Source organism: Oncorhynchus keta, chromosome 19 (genome assembly GCF_023373465.1).
Source record: "Oncorhynchus keta strain PuntledgeMale-10-30-2019 chromosome 19, Oket_V2, whole genome shotgun sequence".
NCBI lineage: Eukaryota > Metazoa > Chordata > Actinopteri > Salmoniformes > Salmonidae > Oncorhynchus > Oncorhynchus keta.
In genome coordinates, this window is record NC_068439.1 from 73,662,455 (window position 1) to 73,685,480 (window position 23,026).

A 23,026-nucleotide genomic window follows, 5' to 3' on the forward strand; every position below is an offset into this window, starting at 1 on the left:
AGGTATAAAAGTATGTATATCCACAGTAAAACGAGTCCTATATCGACATAACCTGAAAGGCTGCTCAGCAAGGAAGAAGCCACTGCTCCAAAACCACCATAAAAAAGCCAGACTACGGTTTGCAACTGCACATGGGTAAAAAGATCGTACTTTTTGGAGAAATGTCCTCTGGTTTGATGAAACAAAATATAACTGTTTGGCCATAATGACCATCGTTATGTTTGGAGGAAAAACGGGGAGACTTGCAAGGAGAAGAACACCACCATCCCAACCGTGAAGCATGGGGGTGGCAGCATTATAATGTGGGGGTGCTTTGCTGCAGGAGGGACTGGTGCACTTCACTAAATACTTTTCCATCCTAATGGTGCCATCTATGTGGATATATTTAAGAAACATCTCAAGACATCAGTCAGGAAGTTAAAGCTTGATCGCAAATGGATCTTCCAAATAGACAATGACCCCAAGCATACTTCCAAAGTTGTGGCAAAATGGCTTAAGGACAACAAAGGCAAGGTATTGGAGTGGCTATCACAAAGCCATGACCTCAATCCTATAGAAACTTTGTGGACAGAACTGAAAAAGCATGTGTGAGCAAGGAGGCCTTCAAACCTGACTCAGTTACACCAGCTCTGTCAGGAGGAATGGGCCAAAATTCACCCAACTTATTGTGGGAAGCTTGTGGAATGCTACCTGAAATTTTTTACCAAAGTTAAACAATTTAAAGGCAATGCTACCAAATACTAATTGAGTGTATGTAAACTTCTGACCCACTGGGAATGTGATAACATTTGAAATAAATCATTCTCTCTACTATTATTCTGACATTTCACTTTCTTAAAATAAAGTGGTGATCCTAACTGACCTAAGACAGGGAATTGTTACCAGGATTAAATGTCAGGAATGGTGTAAAACTGAGTTTAAATGTATTTGGCTAAGGTGTATGTAAACATCCGACTTCAACTGTATGTAAGAGCAATTTATTTTCGTGAATAGGATGGTGACCCTAATAAAGTGGCAACTGAGTGAAAATATCACAAACAAGCCCTTTTTAGCAGTGTCTGTCTGTTATACATTTGATCAGTGGGTATAATGGTAAATCTGATCCACAAGGTCCTCATAGGATCAATTAGCCTTTTAAAGTGATAAACTTGGATTAGCTAACACAATGTGCCATTGGAACACAGAAGTGATGGTTGCTGATAATGGGCCTCTGTATGCCTATGTAGATATTCCCCCCAAAATCTGCCATTTCCAGCTACAAGTCATTTACAACATTAACATTGTCTACACTGTATTTCTGATCATTTTGATCTTATTTTCATGGACAAAAAAACGTGCTTTTCTTTCAAAAACAGTGACCCCAAACTTTTGAATGGTAGTGTACGTTATGGTTCACTCTTAGTTTTCCTTATCTCCACTGTGGAAGGTCCATGTAGATCCATCCACCTGTCTTTTTTGTTAGTCAGTCCTGACCCCTTCATCCCATAGTTTTTTCCTGTAATTTAATATGACTGAAGATGCAGAATCTTATGCCAGGTCCCTTCTAATAGGGTACAACAGAATGGTTTGAACTTTGGTTTGAACATGCACTCTAGACGGACTACATTCCCTCTATCAAATCAAAACTGGAAATTTTACTCTCAACAAAAGGTTGTGAAAGTATGCTATACATTTATAGAATAAATCATACCTAGTTTGATTCTTCTGTCATAATCTGTGAGAAGGTTATTGATTGATTGATTGATATAGCTTTAAATGACATTTTATAGATGTTATGTATTTCTATCAAATCAGAACTAGAATGTTTACTCAAATAAAATGTTGTAAAAGTTTATACCGCTTTTAATGGCATTCTGTAGATTATGTATTTTTATCAAATCTAAACTGGAATTTGTATTACATTTGTATTCAAAACAAAGGTTGTAAAAGTATGCTAGACATTTATAGAATAAATCATTCCAGATATTCTGTTATTCTGTCAAATGTGTTAAAGTATAAACTGGGTGAGGTCGAGCCCTGAATGCTGATTGGCTGACAGCCATGGTATATCAGACTGTATACCATGGGAATGACAAAGCATTTATTTTTACTGCTCTAATTACATTGGTAACCAGTTTTTAATAGCAATAAGGCACCTCAGGGGTTTGTGGTATATGGCCAACTCCGCTTTACGTCGTGCTATGAACAGCCCTTAGCCATGGTATATTGGCCATATACCACATCCCGTTGTGCGTTATTGCTGAATTGTAACAACTTCATTAACTGAGATAAAGACTTGCATCCCAAATTGAACCCTATTGTGGGCTCTGGCCAAAAGCAGTGCACTATATAGGGCAAAGGGCTCAGATCAAAAGCAGTGCACTATATAGGGCAAAGGGCTCAGATCAAAAGCAGTGCACTATATAGGGCAAAGGGCTCAGATCAAAAGCAGTGCACTATATAGGGCAAAGGGCTCAGATCAAAAGTTGTGCACTGTATAGGGCAAAGGGCTCAGATCAAAAGTTGTGCACTGTATAGGGAATAAGGTGACATTTTGGATACAACCAAGATATGGCAGAGAGAATATTATCTATCCCACATTCGGATGTTACGTTTCAGTGAATAGTTTTGACCTTGGTTGCTATACTTAGAACATTTTACATTGAAAAGTATATTTGTTCTGTGATACAAAGTAAACAATGACATCAGATATGAAAAACACATGATGTTGTTGTTCTCAGAATAGCCTTTATTCACTTTACAAATAGGTCTCCACCAAACAGCTCCCAGTTGATGCTATTAATTTAGGCGTAAATACAAAGAATCAGTGAATTATACGGTGCCTTACATGTTCAATGAGTGTCCCGAGTCCACAATCTATGGGTTTCAGACAACTTAGCATTTTTTTTGTTCTTCCCAATTTCCCCCCACAGTCTTGAATAAAGAGATGAGGGACAGTGATGGTAGGTGTAGTATACTATAGGGTTAGGGTTTGAGTTAGTTACTATAGGCAGATGTGTAATATACCATGGTAGTTTTTTGTTCACTTCTTGGCCACTAAAGCAGTGTTTCCCAACACCCCCAACAGCACACATTTTTATTGTAACCACGGACAAGGACACCTTATTAATTTGTCAACTAATCATCAAGCCCTCAATGACTTGAATGAGGTGTGTTTGTCAAGGTCTACAGCTAAACTGTGTAGTGTTGGGGGTCCTGGAGGACCAGGGTTGGGAAACACTGCACTAAAGGTATGGCTAGGGGACTATCCCCGATATCACAAGACTGATAGTATAGAGATGCCAAGTGACGCCACCACGACTCATATAGTTGTTGACACAGTCCCTTGGCCAGACTAAGATTACAATGACACTACAGGGTATAACCTGGGGTGAGCATGTTGACTGGAATTAGCTACTTTTCACCATGGTTACACATGCTGATTGACGTGCTTTTTGGAATGCAGTTTTGAGATTGCAGAGGCATGTGTGTGCGTGTTTGTGTGGGTGTGCGAGAGAGGGGAGTGTGGGTCAGGAGGCTATTCGAGGTCATGACTATAGAAAGACCCTGGAAAGCCAGTGTGGTCACTCCCCCGCAGCAAGGAGTCTGCTTTCCAGCCAATGACTTGGCAATGTTGTTGTGGCCATAGAAATAGAATGACCCATTATGGCCTCATTGACTTGAATGGGGACATCCTTCTAGGAATTGTATTTCTATGATTTTGGCAATGTTCTACTTTGGCTATAGTGATGGCAATAGGTGATGTTCTGTGGCTGGATCGAGGCATTGTTGAAACTGGGCTGTCGTGAAAAAAGACAAGACTTATAATTGGCAGTAAATGTATGGTTGAATGAACAATTGTGTACGCTATTGAAAACTCTATTTATATAAGGTATATGAGACAGGTAGTTGCTATGTTCCATAGACAGACACTGCACTCTAGTGGACAAATTCAAACAAAACATTTGGACACTGGTAAGAGCTTCGGCACTCGCAAACAAATACAGTATAATAATCAGGATCAAAATAAAAATCAACAAAGCACTTTCTGGAGATCTATGAAGGCATCATTCATAAATTATTATAAAGTCAAAGTCTATGTAAAGCAAAAACTAAAAGTGAATTCTCACAATGTGACGATGAGTGTTGGCAAGGCCTCCAGATGATGATGCTACCACTAGATCGTTTTCAGGCTAATCCCAGATCTGTTTGTGCTGTTTGGCATGACAATGACCAGAAGAGTGGGCAAGACAGCATGAACAGATCTGGGACCAGGCTTATAGTTAGTATCATCATTATAAACCCCCAGACTAGGGGAAACTGTAATACTGATAGCTGCTTTTTTGCAGCCTTTGACAGTTCAAAATAATACCATGGCTGGTAACATGACTGCCCAAACCCACCAAAAGGAGTCCTCTGAGTAAGATAAAGAGCGTCAACAGAGTGAGTAGGTTTGGACACTGAAATGATCTACCTCTGTCCCATGGCCGAGTCAGTGTTGTAAATCAAATGACTGGGTTCGAAAGCTGGGGCTCCGGCGCACCACAAGACTGTGTTAGCCCTTCGAGCCAAAACCTAGGCATTAGTTTTGGGGAGCTGACACAAGTCTTCCGGTCTCAGGCAAGTCACAAATAGTGGATTTCATGATATATGGGACTCTTTCATTATCATATTACATAGTTTACAGTTAATTATTTTGTCATTTTTCATTGCCCCAAGGGACTCCATCCCTCTTTCAAACAGAAAACCACCAGAGAAAAATGGGCTGAACTTCCCTCGTCCCCTCGTCCATAGAGGGGGGGAAATAGGAGGGGAAGAGGACATTAACAAGCAATTGGTGTCAGAGTCACACTTTAGGACTAGTGTGTGTACCATTGGAGAGGGGACTGTGGGGTGGAAAGGACAGGGAAGAAGGAGAAGGGTACACACATATTCCTGGCCCTCCGTCAGACAGAACTATTTAAAAAGACAAACTCCTCCTGAAGCCTGAGCCCCTGTTAGCCAGGTAACCCAAAACCAGAGTAGGAGAGTCAGTGTGGGATATGGGGGAGAGGAACAATGTGGCTCTTTGTGTGGAGCCGGGCAGAGAAAACAAACCATTTCCCCAGGAAAGAGATCAGGTTCAGTCTCCATTGGAGAAGACCACACAAGGCTGCTGATCGTAGCCTAGCAGCCTACCATCTAGTGCAGTGTAGAGCCCCTGACTATGGCTGAGGATTGGAACTGGGCTGAGTGGGCTCTTTGGGCTGGCTTCATAGGCTCCTGGACTATGGGAGAGATCTGAGATGGAATTGTCTGTCTCTTGGGAAGGTCCAGAAATGCCACATAAAGGTACATACAGCGTACATACACACACACACACACACACACACAAACACACACACACTTGTGCTGTGAATGTACTGGAAGTCCACATTGAGCTCTTGGACTGCTTCTCCCATTGGACTGCTTCTCCCAATGGACTGCTTCTCCCAATGGACTGCTTCTCCCAATGGACTGCTTCTCCCAATGGACTGCTTCTCCCATTGGACTGCTTCTCCCAATGGACTGCTTCTCCCAATGGACTGCTTCTCCCAATGGACTGCTTCTCCCAATGGACTGCTTCTCCCAATGGACTGCTTCTCCCATTGGACTGCTTCTCCCATTGGACTGCTTCTCCCATTGGACTGCTTCTCCCAATGGACTGCTTCTCCCAATGGACTGCTTCTCCCAATGGACTGCTTCTCCCAATGGACTGCTTCTCCCATTGGACTGCTTCTCCCATTGGACTGCTTCTCCCATTGGACTGCTTCTCCCATTGGACTGCTTCTCCCATTGGACTGCTTCTCCCAATGGACTGCTTCTCCCAATGGACTGCTTCCTTAATTGGCACGTCGGGGTCAGAAGAAGGGTGGAGTTGATCTCCCAGGTGGCTGAGTAATGGGTTGGAGGGAGGGCGTTGGTGCTGGTGATGTACCCAAGAGGGCGGGGCATTGGATCTGGTACCGCTGTACATTACATACAGAGAGAGAGAGAGAGAGGAAAACGGAGAGAGAAAGACAGGGAGAGGCAGGGATGAGAGCGAGAAAGATGTCAATTTCAGTTCCATTTACATCCATATTACAGTCTGCCATCTATCAATCTGCCGTCTATCAATCCTCCCTTCCTTAATCCACCCAGTCACTGTGAGAATGAGGTTTAGGGCACTATCAGACCAAGAACATCTGTGCTGAACACATGCACACACACACACACATACATACACACACGCACACACAGACACACACATACATACACACACGCACACACAGACACACACATACATACACACACGCACACACAGACACACACACGCCAGACACACACCACACACACACATACATACACCCACGCACACACAGACACACACCACACACACACATACATACACGCACGCATGCACGCACAGACACACACCACACACACACACACACACACATACATACATGCACGCATGCACAGACACACACCACACACACACACATACACGCACGCACACACAGACACACACCACACACACACACATACATACACGCACGCATGCACGCACAGACACACACCACACACACACACACATACATACACCCACGCACGCACAGACACACACCACACACACACATACATACACGCACACACAGACACACACATACATACACGCACGCCAGACACACACCACACACACACATACATACACCCACGCACACACAGACACACACCACACACACACATACATACACGCACGCATGCACGCACAGACACACACCACACACACACACACACATACATACATGCACGCATGCACAGACACACACCACACACACACATACACGCACGCACACACAGACACACACCACACACACACACACATACATACACGCACGCATGCACGCACAGACACACACCACACACACACACACACACATACATACATGCACGCACGCACAGACACACACCACACACACACATACATACACGCACGCACAGACACAAACAGCTTTGTTTTTGTGAATTTGCAGGACTTTTTGCGGAGTAAAAATGCACATGCGGACAAGAGCACACACACACACATACACACACACATGTACACGCACACGTACGAGGGGCCAAGAAGCCATTGCTCTCTGCCTGTGTCCCTCTCCGTTTTAGTTTCAAACGCTCTGCAAAAACCAATGTGGAGGGATCCATTTCCGCATGGCAATAAAATAGCCCAAATAAAGGCAGGGAAAACTGAGACGAAACCGGCCTATTTCCTGAGGTGAAATCCTCCAATCCTCCAGTTGGCCTGTTGATTCTGTCAGAGCTAAAATACTTTAAATGTTTTTTTTAAGAAGACTTTTAGCAGTGAACACAATGGAACTAGATAACCATATTCCCCTTGGCGCTGAGAGGTGATAAACTAAAATCAGTCGACTATGAACGCAGCCCAGCTCCCATTACACACGGGCACGCGTGCACGTATGTACACACACACACACACACACACACACACACACGCACACGCACACGCACACGCACACACACACACACACACCGGCTCCCCTTACATAGAACACCAAGCAATAAATCCGTCTGCGCAATGCTGGCAACACACTATGATTTTCATATGTATTGGTTACTAAGGGAAACGGAGGACCGCGCAAAACCACAACAAATGACAAAGGGTGAAGCAGGGACATCGTTCTCTGCAAAAAGCAAATAGTTTAATACTTCTGGCATGTCGTTGTTGGGAGTTAAACCAGTTAAAACCAGTTATGGGGTTATGCGTGACTCTCTGCCAATAGCCATCTTTTATTAAGATGACCCTTGACCTTTCAAGGTTTTTGATATGCGATGGGAAAGGGGAGTAAGTAGAGGTAACTGGACATGAAAACCTTTTCGGTCATCATGTGTACATTAAGCCCACGATGTAAAACTGAAACATGAGCACATAATCACACACAGCTCTGGGTGGCAACGGGACCATTTGAATGAACAATCTGGAAAGGGGAACATGGAGAACAATCTGATTGGTCGAAAGTAAGGAGGGTTCCAATCTGATTGGTCGTTAGGGTTGTTACTGTAATGTACTGTATGTCTTCCATAGAACATCTGGTTCAATGGAAGAAGAAGAAGCTGTGAGGAGAGAGAAGGAAATGGGAGATGAGAGGAAAGGAGAAGAGAAGAGAGAGGAGGGAAGAGAAGAGGAGAAAGTAGAGAGGAGAGGAGAAAAGAATGAGAAGAGGAGAGAAGAAGAGAGGAGAGTAGAGGGGCGAGGAGTACATTTACATTTACATTTAAGTCATTTAGCAGACGCTCTTATCCAGAGCGACTTACAAATTGGTGCATTCACCTGATGACATCCAGTGGAACAGCCACTTTACAATAGTGCATCTAAATCTTTTAAGGGGGGTGAGAAGGATTAAGTAGAGGGGGAGAGAGAAGATGAGAGAATGCTACTTAAGGAGAGGAGAAGATTCCACACTATACCGAGAGCCGGGGCCTGGGCCAGTCATTATGATGACACACGGAGCCGGATCTCTCCGGTTCTACTGCTCCGTTTTCTGAAGCCCCAGAGCTCTATCACTGAGGGCTGGCTCTCATATTCACAGCACACAAACATCCACAGCGCCGCCAAGTCTGACGATCGCCACTGTCTCCACGACAACACCAGAAAGACGGCTGGGGCAGAAGAGAGGAGGCTCATAGGAGAAAATAATCTCACAGCGTGGTGTGCTTGGTGAGCTGCTGACCAGTGGACCTCACTCAGACACACTCAAACATACTTTCTCACCAGACCTGGGTTCAAAACGGATTTGAATGCAGCACTGTTTGATTGAACTTGTACGGTGCAATGGAGACACACACACACACGGGTCACACAATATGCGCATGGCCACTAAAGAGAATGGCGCCAAAGAGAGAGAATCTCAGTAACTTGGCACTCCTCACAACTCTAGGGTTACAGCTAGGCCAGAGGAAGGGGCAGACAGACAGACAGCTCTAGGGTTATAGCTAGGCCAGAGGAAGGGGCAGACAGACAACTCTAGGGTTATAGCTAGGCCAGAGGAAGGGACAGACAGACAGACAGCTCTACGGTTATAGCTAGGCCAGAGGAAGGGGCAGACAGACAACTCTAGGGTTATAGCTAGGCCAGAGGAATGGACAGACAGACAGCTCGAGGGTTATAGCTAGGCCAAAGGAAGGGGCAGACAGACAGCTTTACAGATACAGCTAGGCCAAAGGAAGGGGCAGACAGACAGCTTTACAGATACAAATAGGCCAGAGGAAGGGGCAAAAAGACAACTCTAGGGTTATAGCTAGGCCAGAGGACCAGACAGACAGACAGCTCTAAGGTTATAGCTAGGCCAGAGGGAGGGGCGGACAGACAGACAGACAGACATCTTTAGGGTTATAGCTAGGCCAGAGGAAGGGGCAGACAGACAGACAGACAGCTCTATGGTTATAGCTAGGCCAAAGGAAGGGGCAGACAGACAGCTTTAGGGTTAGAGCTAGGCCAGAGGAAGGGGCTGACAGACAGACAGACAGACAGCTCTATGGTTATAGCTAGGCCAAAGGAAGGGGCAGACAGACAGACAGACAGACAGACAGACAGACAGACAGACAGACAGACAGACAGACAGACAGACAGACAGACAGACAGACAGACAGACAGACAGTGTGACAGACAGACAGTGTGTGTGTGTGTGTGTGTGTGTGTGTGTGTGTGTGTGTGTGTGTGTGTGTGTGTGTGTGTGTGTGTGTTGTGTGTGTATGTTGGTGATAGAGTGAAACAGTTAATTGTGTGCCTTCTAATCTTATTTCATCTTTATGAAAGTTCCTTTACCTAATTTTCACGTCTTCTGTCTTTCTCATTCCGATTCCTCTCTAACATCGCCATTGCGTTAGTGTCCCAAAAACCCGTTGTAACAAGAGACACCTACCTCCCTTCCCTACTTGATCTGATCTCGGATGCGGAGGCACCGTCTCTTCAGAGCAGGCTCCATATCCCCAGGCCCAGCCACACTCGGTGGGCATAGTAGAACACCCTTGTCCCTAAGCTTGGGCAGGAGGAGAGTGGTGGGGGTGTTGGTGGGGGCACTGCCCGTTCTGGTGGGTGTAAGGTTGGGGGTGGGCAGGGCATAGGCATGGTCCTCATCTGGGACGTGGGGGTCCTCGGAGTCGCCAGCGGCTAAGGGCCCCTCTGATTGGCTGGTGGGGAGGGATGGAAGCTGGACCTGGCCATTGGAGCAGCTGTTCTCTTTGACTGCCTCCAGCTCACTGAGGGCGGCGTCAGGGCCAAGAGGCGGGGCCTCTCTCTGAGACTGGGAGGAGTCTGGGCTGGGAGGAGGATCGGGGGATGATGACGGTGTTGTTTGTTTGGGGACGTCTGGGAGTGTTGAGGGGGCGGGGGTGGCGGTATCGCAGGGAGGGCTGCTGCATTCCCCTCTGGGAGTTGGTGGGGTGTCTGAGGGGGGTCGTATGTTAGGGCTCTGGGGGTAGGCGGTGTTGTGCAGAAGAGGGGTGACTGGGTTAGTGGAGGGGTGGGTTTGATAATGTCATGGTGGTGGTTGTGGTGGTCCACTCTGGTATCCACCGGCCTGGTGCCTTGCCCCATTCCGGGCTCACCCGGACCCGACAGGTCCACCACTCCGTGGGGGTTGGGCTCCAGCTTGACCGGGGTCCTCTGGAGCACTCTCTGGATGACCTGCCTCTCTGGCTGCTGCTGCTGGCTCAGCTTAAAGTCTGACAGCCCCTCAATCACTGAGGTGGAAGATGGGGAAGCATCGTATCGAGCCCTGGGGGAGGACACTGCACTGTGATGGATCAACATGGGTGACTGAGCCTGCTTCTCCGACTTCACCCAATCTGTGATGTCCCTTCTGGGGTGGTCTGAGGGTGAGGGGAGACCCTGGTTGGTGGTTCTACCCAATCTGTTGGCCACCAAGCTCTTGGGAGAAGGCAAATTGACACCCCTGGAGCGTCCCCCCTCTATCCCCTCCGGCACGGGCTGGATAACCCCACTGTGGGGGACCCCTGGGGCTTCTGGAGGAGCAGATTTAGGGGGTATGGGTATTGGGATAGGGATGGGGATGGGGACTGGGATTGGTACAATGATGGGGTAGGGCACCAGGACCGTGGGCTGGGGGAAGAAGGGGCCTAAAGACGGCCATCCCCCGAAGTTCATCATAGGGAGCATGGGCACGGGGCCACGGAGCCCCCTCATGTTGATAGGGGGGGAGTGCAAGCCTGGGAAGTAGGCCCCCGGGTATGGGTGTATTCCGGGTGGGTTCATGGAGGTGGCCGATGGGGGCTGGAGGTGCGGTTGGTGGGGGTGATGGGGGGAGTGAGGGGGAGGCTGGTGGATGGGGCTGGAAGGGGGGCCAGGGTGGCCCCTGGGGGGGTTGGCCAGGGGGCTCTTCAGGCCCTGGGCGTGGAGAGGGGGCCGGATGAAGGGCAGCGGGATCTGAGGCATGGCCTTGTGGTGCTCCATGGGGGGGTGAGGAAGGGGGGGGGCGGGGTGGTGGCATGCTACCTGCGCGGGTGGTGGCAGGACGTGCCTCTCCAGGTGCCTCAGTCCTGAAATGTTAACCTTCAAGGACGAAGATGACGCCTCGGATGGAGACACAGTCCTTGGTGCCGCTGTACCATTGATAGGCGTCTGACCTTTGGGCGACCTGGTCGTCCCCCTCACGTCCCCAGCATTGCTGCTCCACGATTCAGGGGTCAGGAGCTTCTGGTTCTGGACCCCTCCGGTGGACTCGGGCCTCCCCTCCTGGGTTGGTCTTCCTGGGCTGGAGCTGGTGAGAGTGGCCCTGGCCTCTCTGTAGAACACATCCATCTTGTACTGGTTCAGACACTTGGTGCTGCAAAACTGGAGCCGCTCCTCACCGGCGCCAAAGTCCAGGTACTCTTTGGTGTGGCGGACGTGCTTGCACCAGTTGCACACCTGCGGTACAGGCGAGAGAGACTGTGAAGAGTTACTTAAGTGACATGTGAAAAGGAAAACGCAAATGACTGGTGTCTGTCTATATGTGGTAGAAATGGTAATATAAAATATGGAATATTCTATATGACAGTATTGTGAAAAGCTGCTTTATTCACAAAGCTTGTAAAGGCATAGTTCAGGGATTTTTACAAATGTTGATATTTTTATTTATTTTTTTACCTTGAAAGAAGTCTATGGCCAAGGAGTGACTGCAATCCATACTGATTTTGTAAACCTAGCCACTTCCAACAATTAGCAACATTTGCATTTTGGGACAAATTCCCCATGTAAATCAATCTCCCCCATTCAGCATGTCATGACCAAATCATATTAAATTGATTGTGTTATTTTGAGCTGATTTGGGCATGAAAAATAATCCATGCTAACAGGCGAGATTAAATGACATGGCTAATGTTGCTAATTGTTGGCAAAGGTAAGGAAACAAATATGGAAATACTATATGTAACATCCCTGACCTATCCCTTTAAAGGGCGGTGTCACAGACCCACAGTTAAGCCTAGTCATAGACTAAAAAGCAAACTCAATGGAGAATCTCCATCAATAATTATTTTTAGTCTAGGACTAGGCTTAATCGGTGTCCTAGAATCTGCCCCTTAATCTGTGTTATAGAAACTGTCCCTTAATCTGTGTCCTAGAAACTGCCCCTTAATCTGTGTTTTAGGAACTGTTCCCTAATCTGTGTCCTAGAAACTGTCCCTTAATCTGTGTTCTAGAAACTGCCCCTTAATCTGTGTTCAAGAAACTGCCCCTTAATCTGTGTTTTAGGAACTGTTCCCTAATCTGTGTCCTAGAAACTGTCCCTTAATCTGTGTTCTAGAAACTGCCCCTTAATCTGTGTTTTAGAAACTGCCTTTTAATCTGTGTCCTAGAAACGGCCCCTTAATCTGTGTCCTGGAAACGGCCCCTTAATCTGTGTCCTGGAAACTGCCCCTTAATCTGTGTCCTGGAAACTGCCCCTTAATCTGTGTCCTGGAAACTGCCCCTTAATCTGTGTCCTAGAAACTGCCCCCTAATCTGTGTCCTGGAAACTGCCCCTTAATCTGTGTCCTGGAAACTGCCCCTTAATCTGTGTCCTGGAAACTGCCCCTTAATCTGTGTCCTGGAAACTGCCCCTTAATCTGTGTCCTGGAAACTGCCCCTTAATCTGTGTTTTAGGAACTGTTCCCTAATCTGTGTCCTGGAAATGTCCTTTAATCTGTGTCCTGGAAACTGCCCTTTAATCTGTGTATTAGGAACTGTCCCCCAATCTGTGTCCTAGAAACTGCCCCTTAATCTGTGTTCTAGAAACTGCCCCTTAATCTGTGTCCTGGAAATGTCCTTTAATCTGTGTATTAGGAACTGTCCCCCAATCTGTGTCCTAGAAACTGCCCCTTAATCTGTGTTCTAGAAACTGCCCCTTAATCTGTGTCCTGGAAATGTCCTTTAATCTGTGTATTAGGAACTGTCCCCCAATCTGTGTCCTAGAAACTGCCCCTACATGTTTTGAAGTAGCTCTCAAAGACAAACATGCATTAATGCATAACTAGTCTTTGAGCTAAACTATTTAAAAAGTATATTATATTTCTGCGAAGTGGATTGTGTTTTGTTCTTACTCTGGCACCTCCACTGTTCAGCACGAGTCGTGGTGAGTCATCAGCAGGGGTGTGTTGGGGGGACCTCTCCCCTACATGGACGTCCTCATCCCGGGCCTGACAGAGTGGGGCAAAGCTGCATCATTATACACTTAAAACAAATTATCAAGAGCTGGGTCATGTTCATTAGGCACCAAACGAAACAAACAAATCTGGGAGGGACTAGCTGGATTTGTCCAATAACAAAACATTCATTTTCGATCTCAGTTGCAAAACATTGTGTGCCCTAATGAACAGGACACCGGATTGTGTTAAAGCTGTTTCAGAGTAGAGCCTGGATTCAGTAGTATCCACTATGGGATTTAAGCATCAAGTGTTGATGAAGTAGCAGTTGCTTTAAATCATCAAGACTCCCGTGGTTGGTCATTAAAACAAACTTACATAACCAATCCCAAAATAACCACTGCACAATTTGCCTTGTCATAGCAGTTCAAAGTAACAGAGTACATTGACCTATGGGCTTTGAGGTCACTGAAACAAAGGGACTGTTTAAAAAAAGTTTTGGTAACATTTTGGAATGTTTCAGTAAGATAAAGTAGATGACAAGCCTGAAACCTCATTTTATTCTCAATGGTCCCTTTTTTGTGACCCATTGAGACGTGTGGAGTTACGAAACATGAAGCAGATGCAGGTAAGGTATGCACTGAAAGTGGACACCTCACCCCCAGGCCCTCTGCCCTTCTCCCTCCAAGTAACAAGCAGGGACAAGCCAACGGCCACAGTTCCATCCCCACTTCCACCAACTAAAGGGTTTGTTGCAGGTAGGCAGCAGACGACCCCCCCCCCACCCTTTCCCTCCCTGTCTGTTGTCGTGTGAATAAAACCTAGCGCGGCAAAACAACAGGAACAGTGAAAGGGGATAGCCTTGCCTGACACCGCCGCGCCTCTAAGAGAGGGTATCCATGTCTTGGATGGAGGGTGAAAAATGGTGGTAATGTGTATAGGAGTGGAGTTGTGTATAGGAGTGGAGTTGTTTATAGGAGTGGAGTTGTGTATAGGAGTGGAGTTGTGTTTAGGCACTGCTTCCCTGTTGCTTCCCGATCCTCCAGACCCAAGCCACATTATGACTGGCCCTTCCTCCATTAAGCCGAAACTGATACTAACTAAGTGTCCTCTGCAAACGTTGACCCCTTCCCACCCTCAAAACACTGGCCTGTCCATAAAAAAACAGTGTGTGTGTGTGTGTGTGTGTGTGTGTCATTTTCTCCATCTGAACTACTGCAGTTGACAAGTCAGTTTTGTCTGACCTAAAATTGTCCCATTGATTCCAAGTTGAAATAAGGTTGAACCAAGGTTGAATCCCTCACCTTGTTGCGTTTGAAGTAGGCCCGTCGGCAGGCGGCGAAGCACTTCTCACTACAGAAGCTCTTCAGCTCGGTGCCCATACAAAGAGAGTAGCGCTTCACCCCCTCCTTCTGACACCACACACACACTATCTGAACATTCTGCACGTCTTCCACTGCAGACAGAGCCAAAGGGGAGAGGAATCAACATCAACATGTGAAGTGTGTTTGATGATGATGATGAGGATTTAAGGAGTTTGTGAGTGTTGAAGAACCGAAGGGTGCGTACGGTAGTGATGATGATGATGATGTGTGAGTGTTGAAGAACCGTAGGCTACGTACGGTAGTGATGATGATGATGATGTGTGAGTGTTGAAGAACCGTAGGCTACGTATGGTAGTGATGATGATGATGTGTTAGTGTTGAAGTACCGTAGGCTGCGTACGGTAGTGATGATGATGATGTGAGTGTTGAAGAACCGTAGGCTACGTACGGTAGTGATGATGATGATGATGATGTGTGAGTGTTGAAGAACCGTAGGCTACGTACGGTAGTGATGATGATGATGTGTGAGTGTTGAAGAACCGTAGGCTACGTACGGTAGTAATGATGATGATGATGTGTGAGTGTTGAAGAACCGTAGGCTACGTACGGTAGTGATGATGATGATGTGTGAGTGTTGAAGAACCGTAGGCTGCGTACGGTAGTGATGATGATGATGTGTGAGTGTTGAAGAACCGTAGGCTACGTACGGTAGTGATGATGATGATGTGTGAGTGTTGAAGAACCGTAGGCTACGTATGGTAGTGATGATGATGATGATGTGTGAGTGTTGAAGAACCGTAGGCTACGTACGGTAGTGATGATGATGATGTGTGAGTGTTGAAGAACCGTAGGCTACGTATGGTAGTGATGATGATGATGATGTGTGAGTGTTGAAGAACCGTAGGCTGCGTATGGTAGTGATGATGATGATGTGTGAGTGTTGAAGAACCGTAGGCTACGTATGGTAGTGATGATGATGATGTGTGAGTGTTGAAGAACCGTAGGCTACGTATGGTAGTGATGATGATGATGTGTGAGTGTTGAAGAACCGTAGGCTACGTATGGTAGTGATGATGATGATGTGTGAGTGTTGAAGAACCGTAGGCTACGTACGGTAGTGATGATGATGATGTGTGAGTGTTGAAGAACCGTAGGCTACGTACGGTAGTGATGATGATGATGTGTGAGTGTTGAAGAACCGTAGGCTACGTACGCTAGTGATGATGATGATGTGAGTGTTGAAGAACCGTAGGCTACGTATGGTAGTGATGATGTGTGATGTTGAAGAACCGTGATGAGTGATGATGATGATGTGTTGTTGAAGAACCGTAGGCTACGTATGGTAATGATGATGATGATGATGATGTGAGTGTTGAAGAACCGTAGGCTACGTATGGTAATGATGATGATGATGTGTGAGTGTTGAAGAACCGTAGGCTACGTATGGTAGTGATGATGATGATGTGTGAGTGTTGAAGAACCGTAGGCTACGTATGGTAGTGATGATGATGATGTGTGAGTGTAACAGGGGTGATTTAGTGAACCACACCTGTGTGATGAGGAACCTTGCCTGAGACCTGAAGACTTGTGTTAGCTTCCTGAATAATGTCTAGACTTTAGCTAGGCAGGCTAAAACAATTTTGTGATGTGCAGGAGACATGGGTTCTCACCCAGTTGATCACACATAGGGTGTGTGTTTGCATATGCTCAGTAGATGTGTGTGTGTGTGTATGTGTGTGTGTGTGTGTGTGAGAGAGAGAGAGATTTTTTCAGGCCTGTCCCTACCTGCCGATGGCTTTATAAGCGGGACAATTACGGGGGCACTCTTTTGCTCCCTAGGGCTGGTCAGAGAGGAGGAACCGGGGGAGGAAGAGGGGACTCTGGATGATTCTCTCTCTCCACTCCTCATGGCCAGTGTCTTTGGGCTGTCTAGGCTCTTGGTTTTGGGCACTGAGTTTTCTGGAAGGCACAGGATATCTAGGGTCACTTCAGAGTGAATTTATGTTCTTAACATACATATAAAGTCATGTAAAGTGGCAACAAAAATGGAATCTGAATTCAGTCAGTTTCTCTTGGTACCACTTCCACTCCACACACACAATTTAAATACAGATGTAGATTCAGCCTAAAGGGCATGGACAGAAAACAATGACACTGAAAACTGTAGAAAGATAATAGTCCATCCACACAGGTTTACTGTAATGATAGTAAGTGAAACATAAGAAGGGTGAAGTAATATGTCTGGATTGAACAACCTCTATGTTCTGTTACTGGGTTACCTGTGAATTCCGTCTGACCTCTGTTAAATATGTTAGCTGTATTGTACAGATGCCCAGCAGGCAGCAAATGTTCAGTAGGCAGTAAACGTTTAGAAAGGGAGTGAAACAAGGATACTACCTTAACAAATTACCTTGGGTCGTGTTCAGTAGGCAGGAATCGTTTTGAAAAAGGAGGTACTACCTGAGCTACCTGTCCAATTAAAACACAGATTTCCACTCTCCATTGCAAAGCGTTTTACTCCGGTGTGGCCTAGTGAACAGGGCCCTGGCCTTCCCTCACCTTTAAGAACTGAGACGTGCTGCTGGCGTCTCTCACGGTTGGGGTAGTTCCGTATCTCGGTGGCCTCGGAGTCTCTGAGCTCCAACTTGTCATAGCCGTACCAGCCTAGGAGCTCATTCATGGTGCTCTCTGCAAACGTCTAAAAGGAAAAATAAATCACTGAGCAACATTATAGGTTATGTCAGTCAGTGGACATGGCGGGAGATGGGACAACCGAGCCATTGCTTGCTAACGCTAAGCCAATGTGAAGTTCAGTTGTGAGTAACCTTACATCCGAGGTTTGTTAGTGGAACTTTTTATCCCACTCTTTAAATGTAACCAGAGCTTCCAGTCGCGAATCAATGTGTTGATTCTTTAGACTTCCAGACTGGATGAAATGAGCAAGGGAACCCAGAGGAGTACAGTATGACTCTTTTTCCATGATGTATTGCAGTTTGTTTACTCTTGCTAAATAGGAGACGGAAAAGTTTTCCAACCTAATACCAGTGTAAAATATATGAATCATTCTTTGTTTAGCTCTTTTAATTGGGGAAAAAAGAGACAAAATAAAGAAGTGTTCTCAGCAGATGTGTTGTGAAGTGAACATCCTGGCTTTTTAAACATTCCGACCATATGGAAAAAAACAACACAAAGGTCTCTCTCTCTTTTCATCCGCCCACCTCGTCTCCTCTGTGGCTTTGAGGCGAGTGGGGATTGGAGCAGAAATCCGATCTGAAATTAGCAGAAATCCGAGCAGGACACCTTACACCACCGCTAGGTCCCACGGTTCTAGGAAATGCCCTGCTCCTCTCCCAAGTGTCCAGCACTACACAGTCCTTCCCTCCCCTGCTACTCTCCCAAGTGTCCAGCACTACACAGTCCTTCTCTCCCCTGCTACTCTCCCAAGTGTCCAGCACTACACAGTCCTTCCCTCCCCTGCTACTCTCCCAAGTGTCCAGCACTACACAGTCCTTCCCTCCCCTGCTACTCTCCCAAGTGTCCAGCACTACCCAGTCCTTCCCTCCCCAAGTGTCTCCTCCTCCCAAGTGTCCAGCACTACACAGTCCTTCCCTCCCCTGCTCCTCTCCCAAGTGTCCAGCACTACACAGTCCTTCCCTCCCCTGCCAGCACTACCAGTCCTTCCCTCCCCTGCTCCTCTCCCAAGTGTCCAGCACTACACAGTCCTTCCCTCCCCTGCTACTCTCCCAAGTGTCCAGCACTACACAGTCCTTCCCTCCCCTGCTAAGTGTCCAGCACTACACAGTCCTTCCCTCCCCTGCTACTCTCCCAAGTGTCCAGCACTACACAGTCCTTCCCTCCCCTGCTACTCTCCCAAGTGTCCAGCACTACACAGTCCTTCCCTCCCTGCTACTCTCCCAAGTGTCCAGCACTACACAGTCCTTCCCTCCCCTGCTACTCTCCCAAGTGTCCAGCACTACACAGTCCTTCCCTCCCCTGCTACTCTCCCAAGTGTCCAGCACTACACAGTCCTTCCCTCCCCTGCTACTCTCCCAAGTGTCCAGCACTACACAGTCCTTCCCTCCCCTGCTACTCTCCCAAGTGTCCAGCACTTCCCTCCCCTGCTACACACCTTCCTTCCCTCCCCTGCTAGTGTCCAGCACTTCCTTCCCTCCCCTGCTACTCTCCCAAGTGTCCAGCACTACACAGTCCTTCCCTCCCCTGCTACTCTCCCAAGTGTCCAGCACTACACAGTCCTTCCCTCCCCTGCTACTCTCCCAAGTGTCCAGCACTACACAGTCCTTCCCTCCCCTGCTACTCTCCCAAGTGTCCAGCACTACACAGTCCTTCCCTCCCCTGCTACTCTCCCAAGTGTCCAGCACTACACAGTCCTTCCCTCCCCTGCTACTCTCCCAAGTGTCCAGCACTACACAGTCCTTCCCTCCCCTGCTACTCTCCCAAGTGTCCAGCACTACACAGTCCTTCCCTCCCCTGCTACTCTCCCAAGTGTCCAGCACTACACCTTCCCTCCCCTGCTACTCCTTCCCTCCCCTCCCTGCTACTCTCCCAAGTGTCCAGCACTACCCAGTCCTTCCCTCCCCTGCTACTCTCCCAAGTGTCCAGCACTACCCAGTCCCTCCCTCCCCTGCTACTCTCCCAAGTGTCCAGCACTACCCAGTCCCTCTTTGTGTGTCCTCTCCCAAGTGTCCAGCACTCCCCAGTCCCTCCCTCCCCTGCTCCTCTCCCAAGTGTCCAGCAGTCCCCAGTCCCTCCCTCCCCTGCTCCTCTCCCAAGTGTCCAGCACTACCCAGTCCCTCTTTGTGTGTCCTCTCCCAAGTGTCCAGCACTACCCAGTCCCTCTTTGTGTGTCCCCTCCCTCGCCTGCCCTCTCCTCCCTCTGCCTCTCCCCTTGCCCCCTCCACCCGGCACCTTCCAGCCCTGATACCCGACACTGCACTCCCTCTCGGGTTTCAGCCTTTTCCAGTGTGGACAGTCTGCCTGTTGTAGTGTTACACCAGGGCTGTGGTACTGACTACACATTCTTCCCTCTGCTTTCCTCACTCTGACAGGGCCTCAAAGAAAATGAATTGTGTGTGTCCCCAAGTGTGTGCGGGTGTGTTTGTGTGTATGTAGAGGTATCATATCCAGCTAAATATGCCTAACGATGAATAAAGTCAGGTATCTGGTGTCCGTGCTGTGCTACGGTCTGGCATGGAAGGAGTGGGTTTGACTGTGGTATTGAAATAGATCCCTTGACTAAGACAACACTGGACTGGACCGGAGCAGCCCGCAGACAGACAGACAGCTCCTGAAATCACTGTCTGTCTGTCTGTCTGTCTTATATTTTGTCCGTCTGTCTCTGAGAGTTCTATTTTGTCCGTCTGTCTCTGAGAGTTCTATTTTGTCTGTCTGTCTCTGAGAGTTCTATTTTGTCTGTCTGTCTCTGAGAGTTCTATTTTTGTCTGTCTGTCTGTCTGTCTGTCTGTCTGTCTGTCTGTCTGTCTCTGAGAGTTCTATTTTGTCTGTCTGTCTGTTTCTCTGACTGTGTGTGTGTGTGTCTGTCTGTCTGTCTCTCTGATCTGTGTGAGAGTTAGACAAAATATATCTGTCCATCTGTCTTTCTTTATCTACCCTTCTCTATTTCATAATCACACACTTATACCACTGACCTTCAAGCCCAACAGCCCCAGTTCATTACCGCGGTCACCCAAGGCCTGTTTTGTAGATCCACGTGGCTCCCTGTAAGTCTGAGAATCACAAAGTAGTACTCTGCCTGTGCTGCCTGCATCCTGTGGGAATAGCCTAGTCTACATTAACAGTTCCATCAGGGCATGTCCTCCTATATTACATTGAATTCAGTGTTGTTTTGTCTCACTATTTTCTCATTAGGGAGAGACAGGAATTTTTTCTTTCTCCTCCCTGTGCTTTACTTCCCACAATGTTGTTATTGTTTCTTATTGGCAGTTCAGACAAACATTTGCTTTGTGAGAGTGACAAGCCCCACAGAAAGAACCCTGACCAAAGGCAACAACGCAGGGCCGACCCCCAGATCCAGCTCAGATCCAGGCCGGGCTGACTTACATCAAGCATAGACAGCATTTAGCATGTTTTCATTCAAATGAGTTAAGTTGCAATTCTACACCACTCCCTGGATATCAAAAGCTACCATCCAAACCACTTACGCAAAAAGCGCACATTTCCTCTCACAAAACAACACAATTGTTTACATTTAATTTAATGTTGAATTCACAATAGTTGACAACTCAACCAAATGTAAATCAAAACTAGACTTTGAACTGACATCTGTGCCCAGTGGCCAATGTCAGAACTCATAAAACTGAAGGCAGACAAAACGTGGGCTTGTAGCCTAGCCTACTACAAGACTTGCACTCTAGCAGTAGGACTGAAACCAATACCATCATATTCAATTTTGTTTTGAATTGGAATCACCAAATAAAACAGTAGACATAGTTTCCAAGAAACTGATTCTGAGTCACTTTCCAAGGGCACAATTACTACGGTTACCTGTTTAGGTTCGGCCTACTGATCCTTTGCCCTAGCGGATATTCTCAAGTGATGTGACTATGTATGTTCGTTCGAATTTATTTATTTTTTACAACGTTACATTGTTGTAAACATGTAAACTAGCCTACTACAACAAGTGCGCGCACAACCGAAGCCGGGAAGAAGTGAAGTGTTCTTGCGGTTTGGTGGTGACGCACATCTGGAACGCCACTGGACTTTGCTTGCGCGAGGCTACGGATGGACTGACATGGCGTCACTACAGAAGGGCTACCTACCATTCAGTGGACACGACATAAAATATTAGATAACCTAAGAGTGACACTTTAATTAAACAGTCACACGTTTTCATTCCCTCAGAAAGCTATATTTCCCGACAGTCGGTTTATTGTGGCAAGGCCAGGTAATATAATATAGCTGTCTTATTTCGTGATATGAAATTATCATCATTATCATCATTAATCATTATTTTGGAAGTATTCAATAATAAAACGGCATTCAATTATAAGCAAATTGAATTGTTTCAATGGGAACAAATCGAAGTTTTCATGGCGTCTGTGAATGCCTCCAACTGTGTGATTAGTGCGCACGGAGCTCTCTCCCAAAGTCTCAATCTGCACTTTTATTTTTATCTCATCGTTATTTAACTAGGCAAGTCAGTTAAGAACAAATTATAATTTACAATGACGGCCTACCAAAAGGCAAAAGGCCTCCTGCGGGGACCGGGGCTGGGATTAAAAATAAGAATAAATTAAATAAAAATATAGGACAAAACACACATAACGAAAAGAAAGACAACACAACACTACATACAAAGAGACCTAAGACAACAACATAGCATGGCATTACTTAAGACTATTCACAAACAGAACACTGCTAAAAAAAAAGCCAAATAACTCATTTCCCCTCACCTTCATCTCTTGGTTGATCTCTCTCTTGACGGGGTGCGCGGGTTTCCTACTGCGTTTGTTTTCCGGCGGTCTCCCTTTCTCCATCTCTGGCATAGTTCTGACCGGCTCCGTGTCACTTCTTTGGCGTGCGACTGATAGAGCGCGTCACTCCGGGGATAGTCAAGGCTAGTCAAGGTGCGGCGACAGAGAGCGAAAGCTGTCACTCTCTGTGACAGCGGCTGTCATTCCCAGACGTCTGCGTCGGTCATCTGGGGGCACCTTCCACTGACTCTCCACTGAACATGGGTGCTGTGGGCTGCTGCTGCCGCCCTACCGCCGCCGACTAACAACCCCTCTCTCTAAATCCCAGAGAGCAGGGAGGGGCCTCCGCGCTGTAACCCAACACCTGGCGGCCACCCCTCCCGAATCTCAACAGATACATTTCATGAGGAATGCGAGGACTGTTTTATCTGCGGGGAACGACAGAACCAACACTGTCTATTATATTCCAGGATTTAAATAAAAGAGTTGGAAATCCCGCCTGGGTAAACGATACCACGGCAGAATGTTTTGGGGTTTCTCAAATTACATGTTTGATCAGAGCGAGAGGAACACAACGCCTGTGAAATGCTTACTTACAAACCCCTAACCAACAATGCAGTTCAAGAAATATAG

At 47.0% G+C, this 23,026-nt stretch overlaps 1 protein-coding gene across 1 annotated transcript; it reads right to left on the minus strand.

Moving 5' to 3' along the window:
* Positions 1 to 2,707: 2,707 nt before the first annotated feature.
* Positions 2,708 to 22,793, minus strand: LOC118398852 (sine oculis-binding protein homolog). The gene is given in 8 exon segments (XM_035794620.2): positions 2,708 to 5,966; positions 9,918 to 10,409; positions 10,412 to 11,923; positions 13,576 to 13,671; positions 14,922 to 15,073; positions 16,728 to 16,901; positions 17,502 to 17,640; positions 22,373 to 22,793. Coding segments are annotated over 7 exon segments (2,649 nt in total). The 5' UTR covers positions 22,466 to 22,793; the 3' UTR covers positions 2,708 to 5,966; positions 9,918 to 9,926.
* Positions 22,794 to 23,026: the final 233 nt, after the last annotated feature.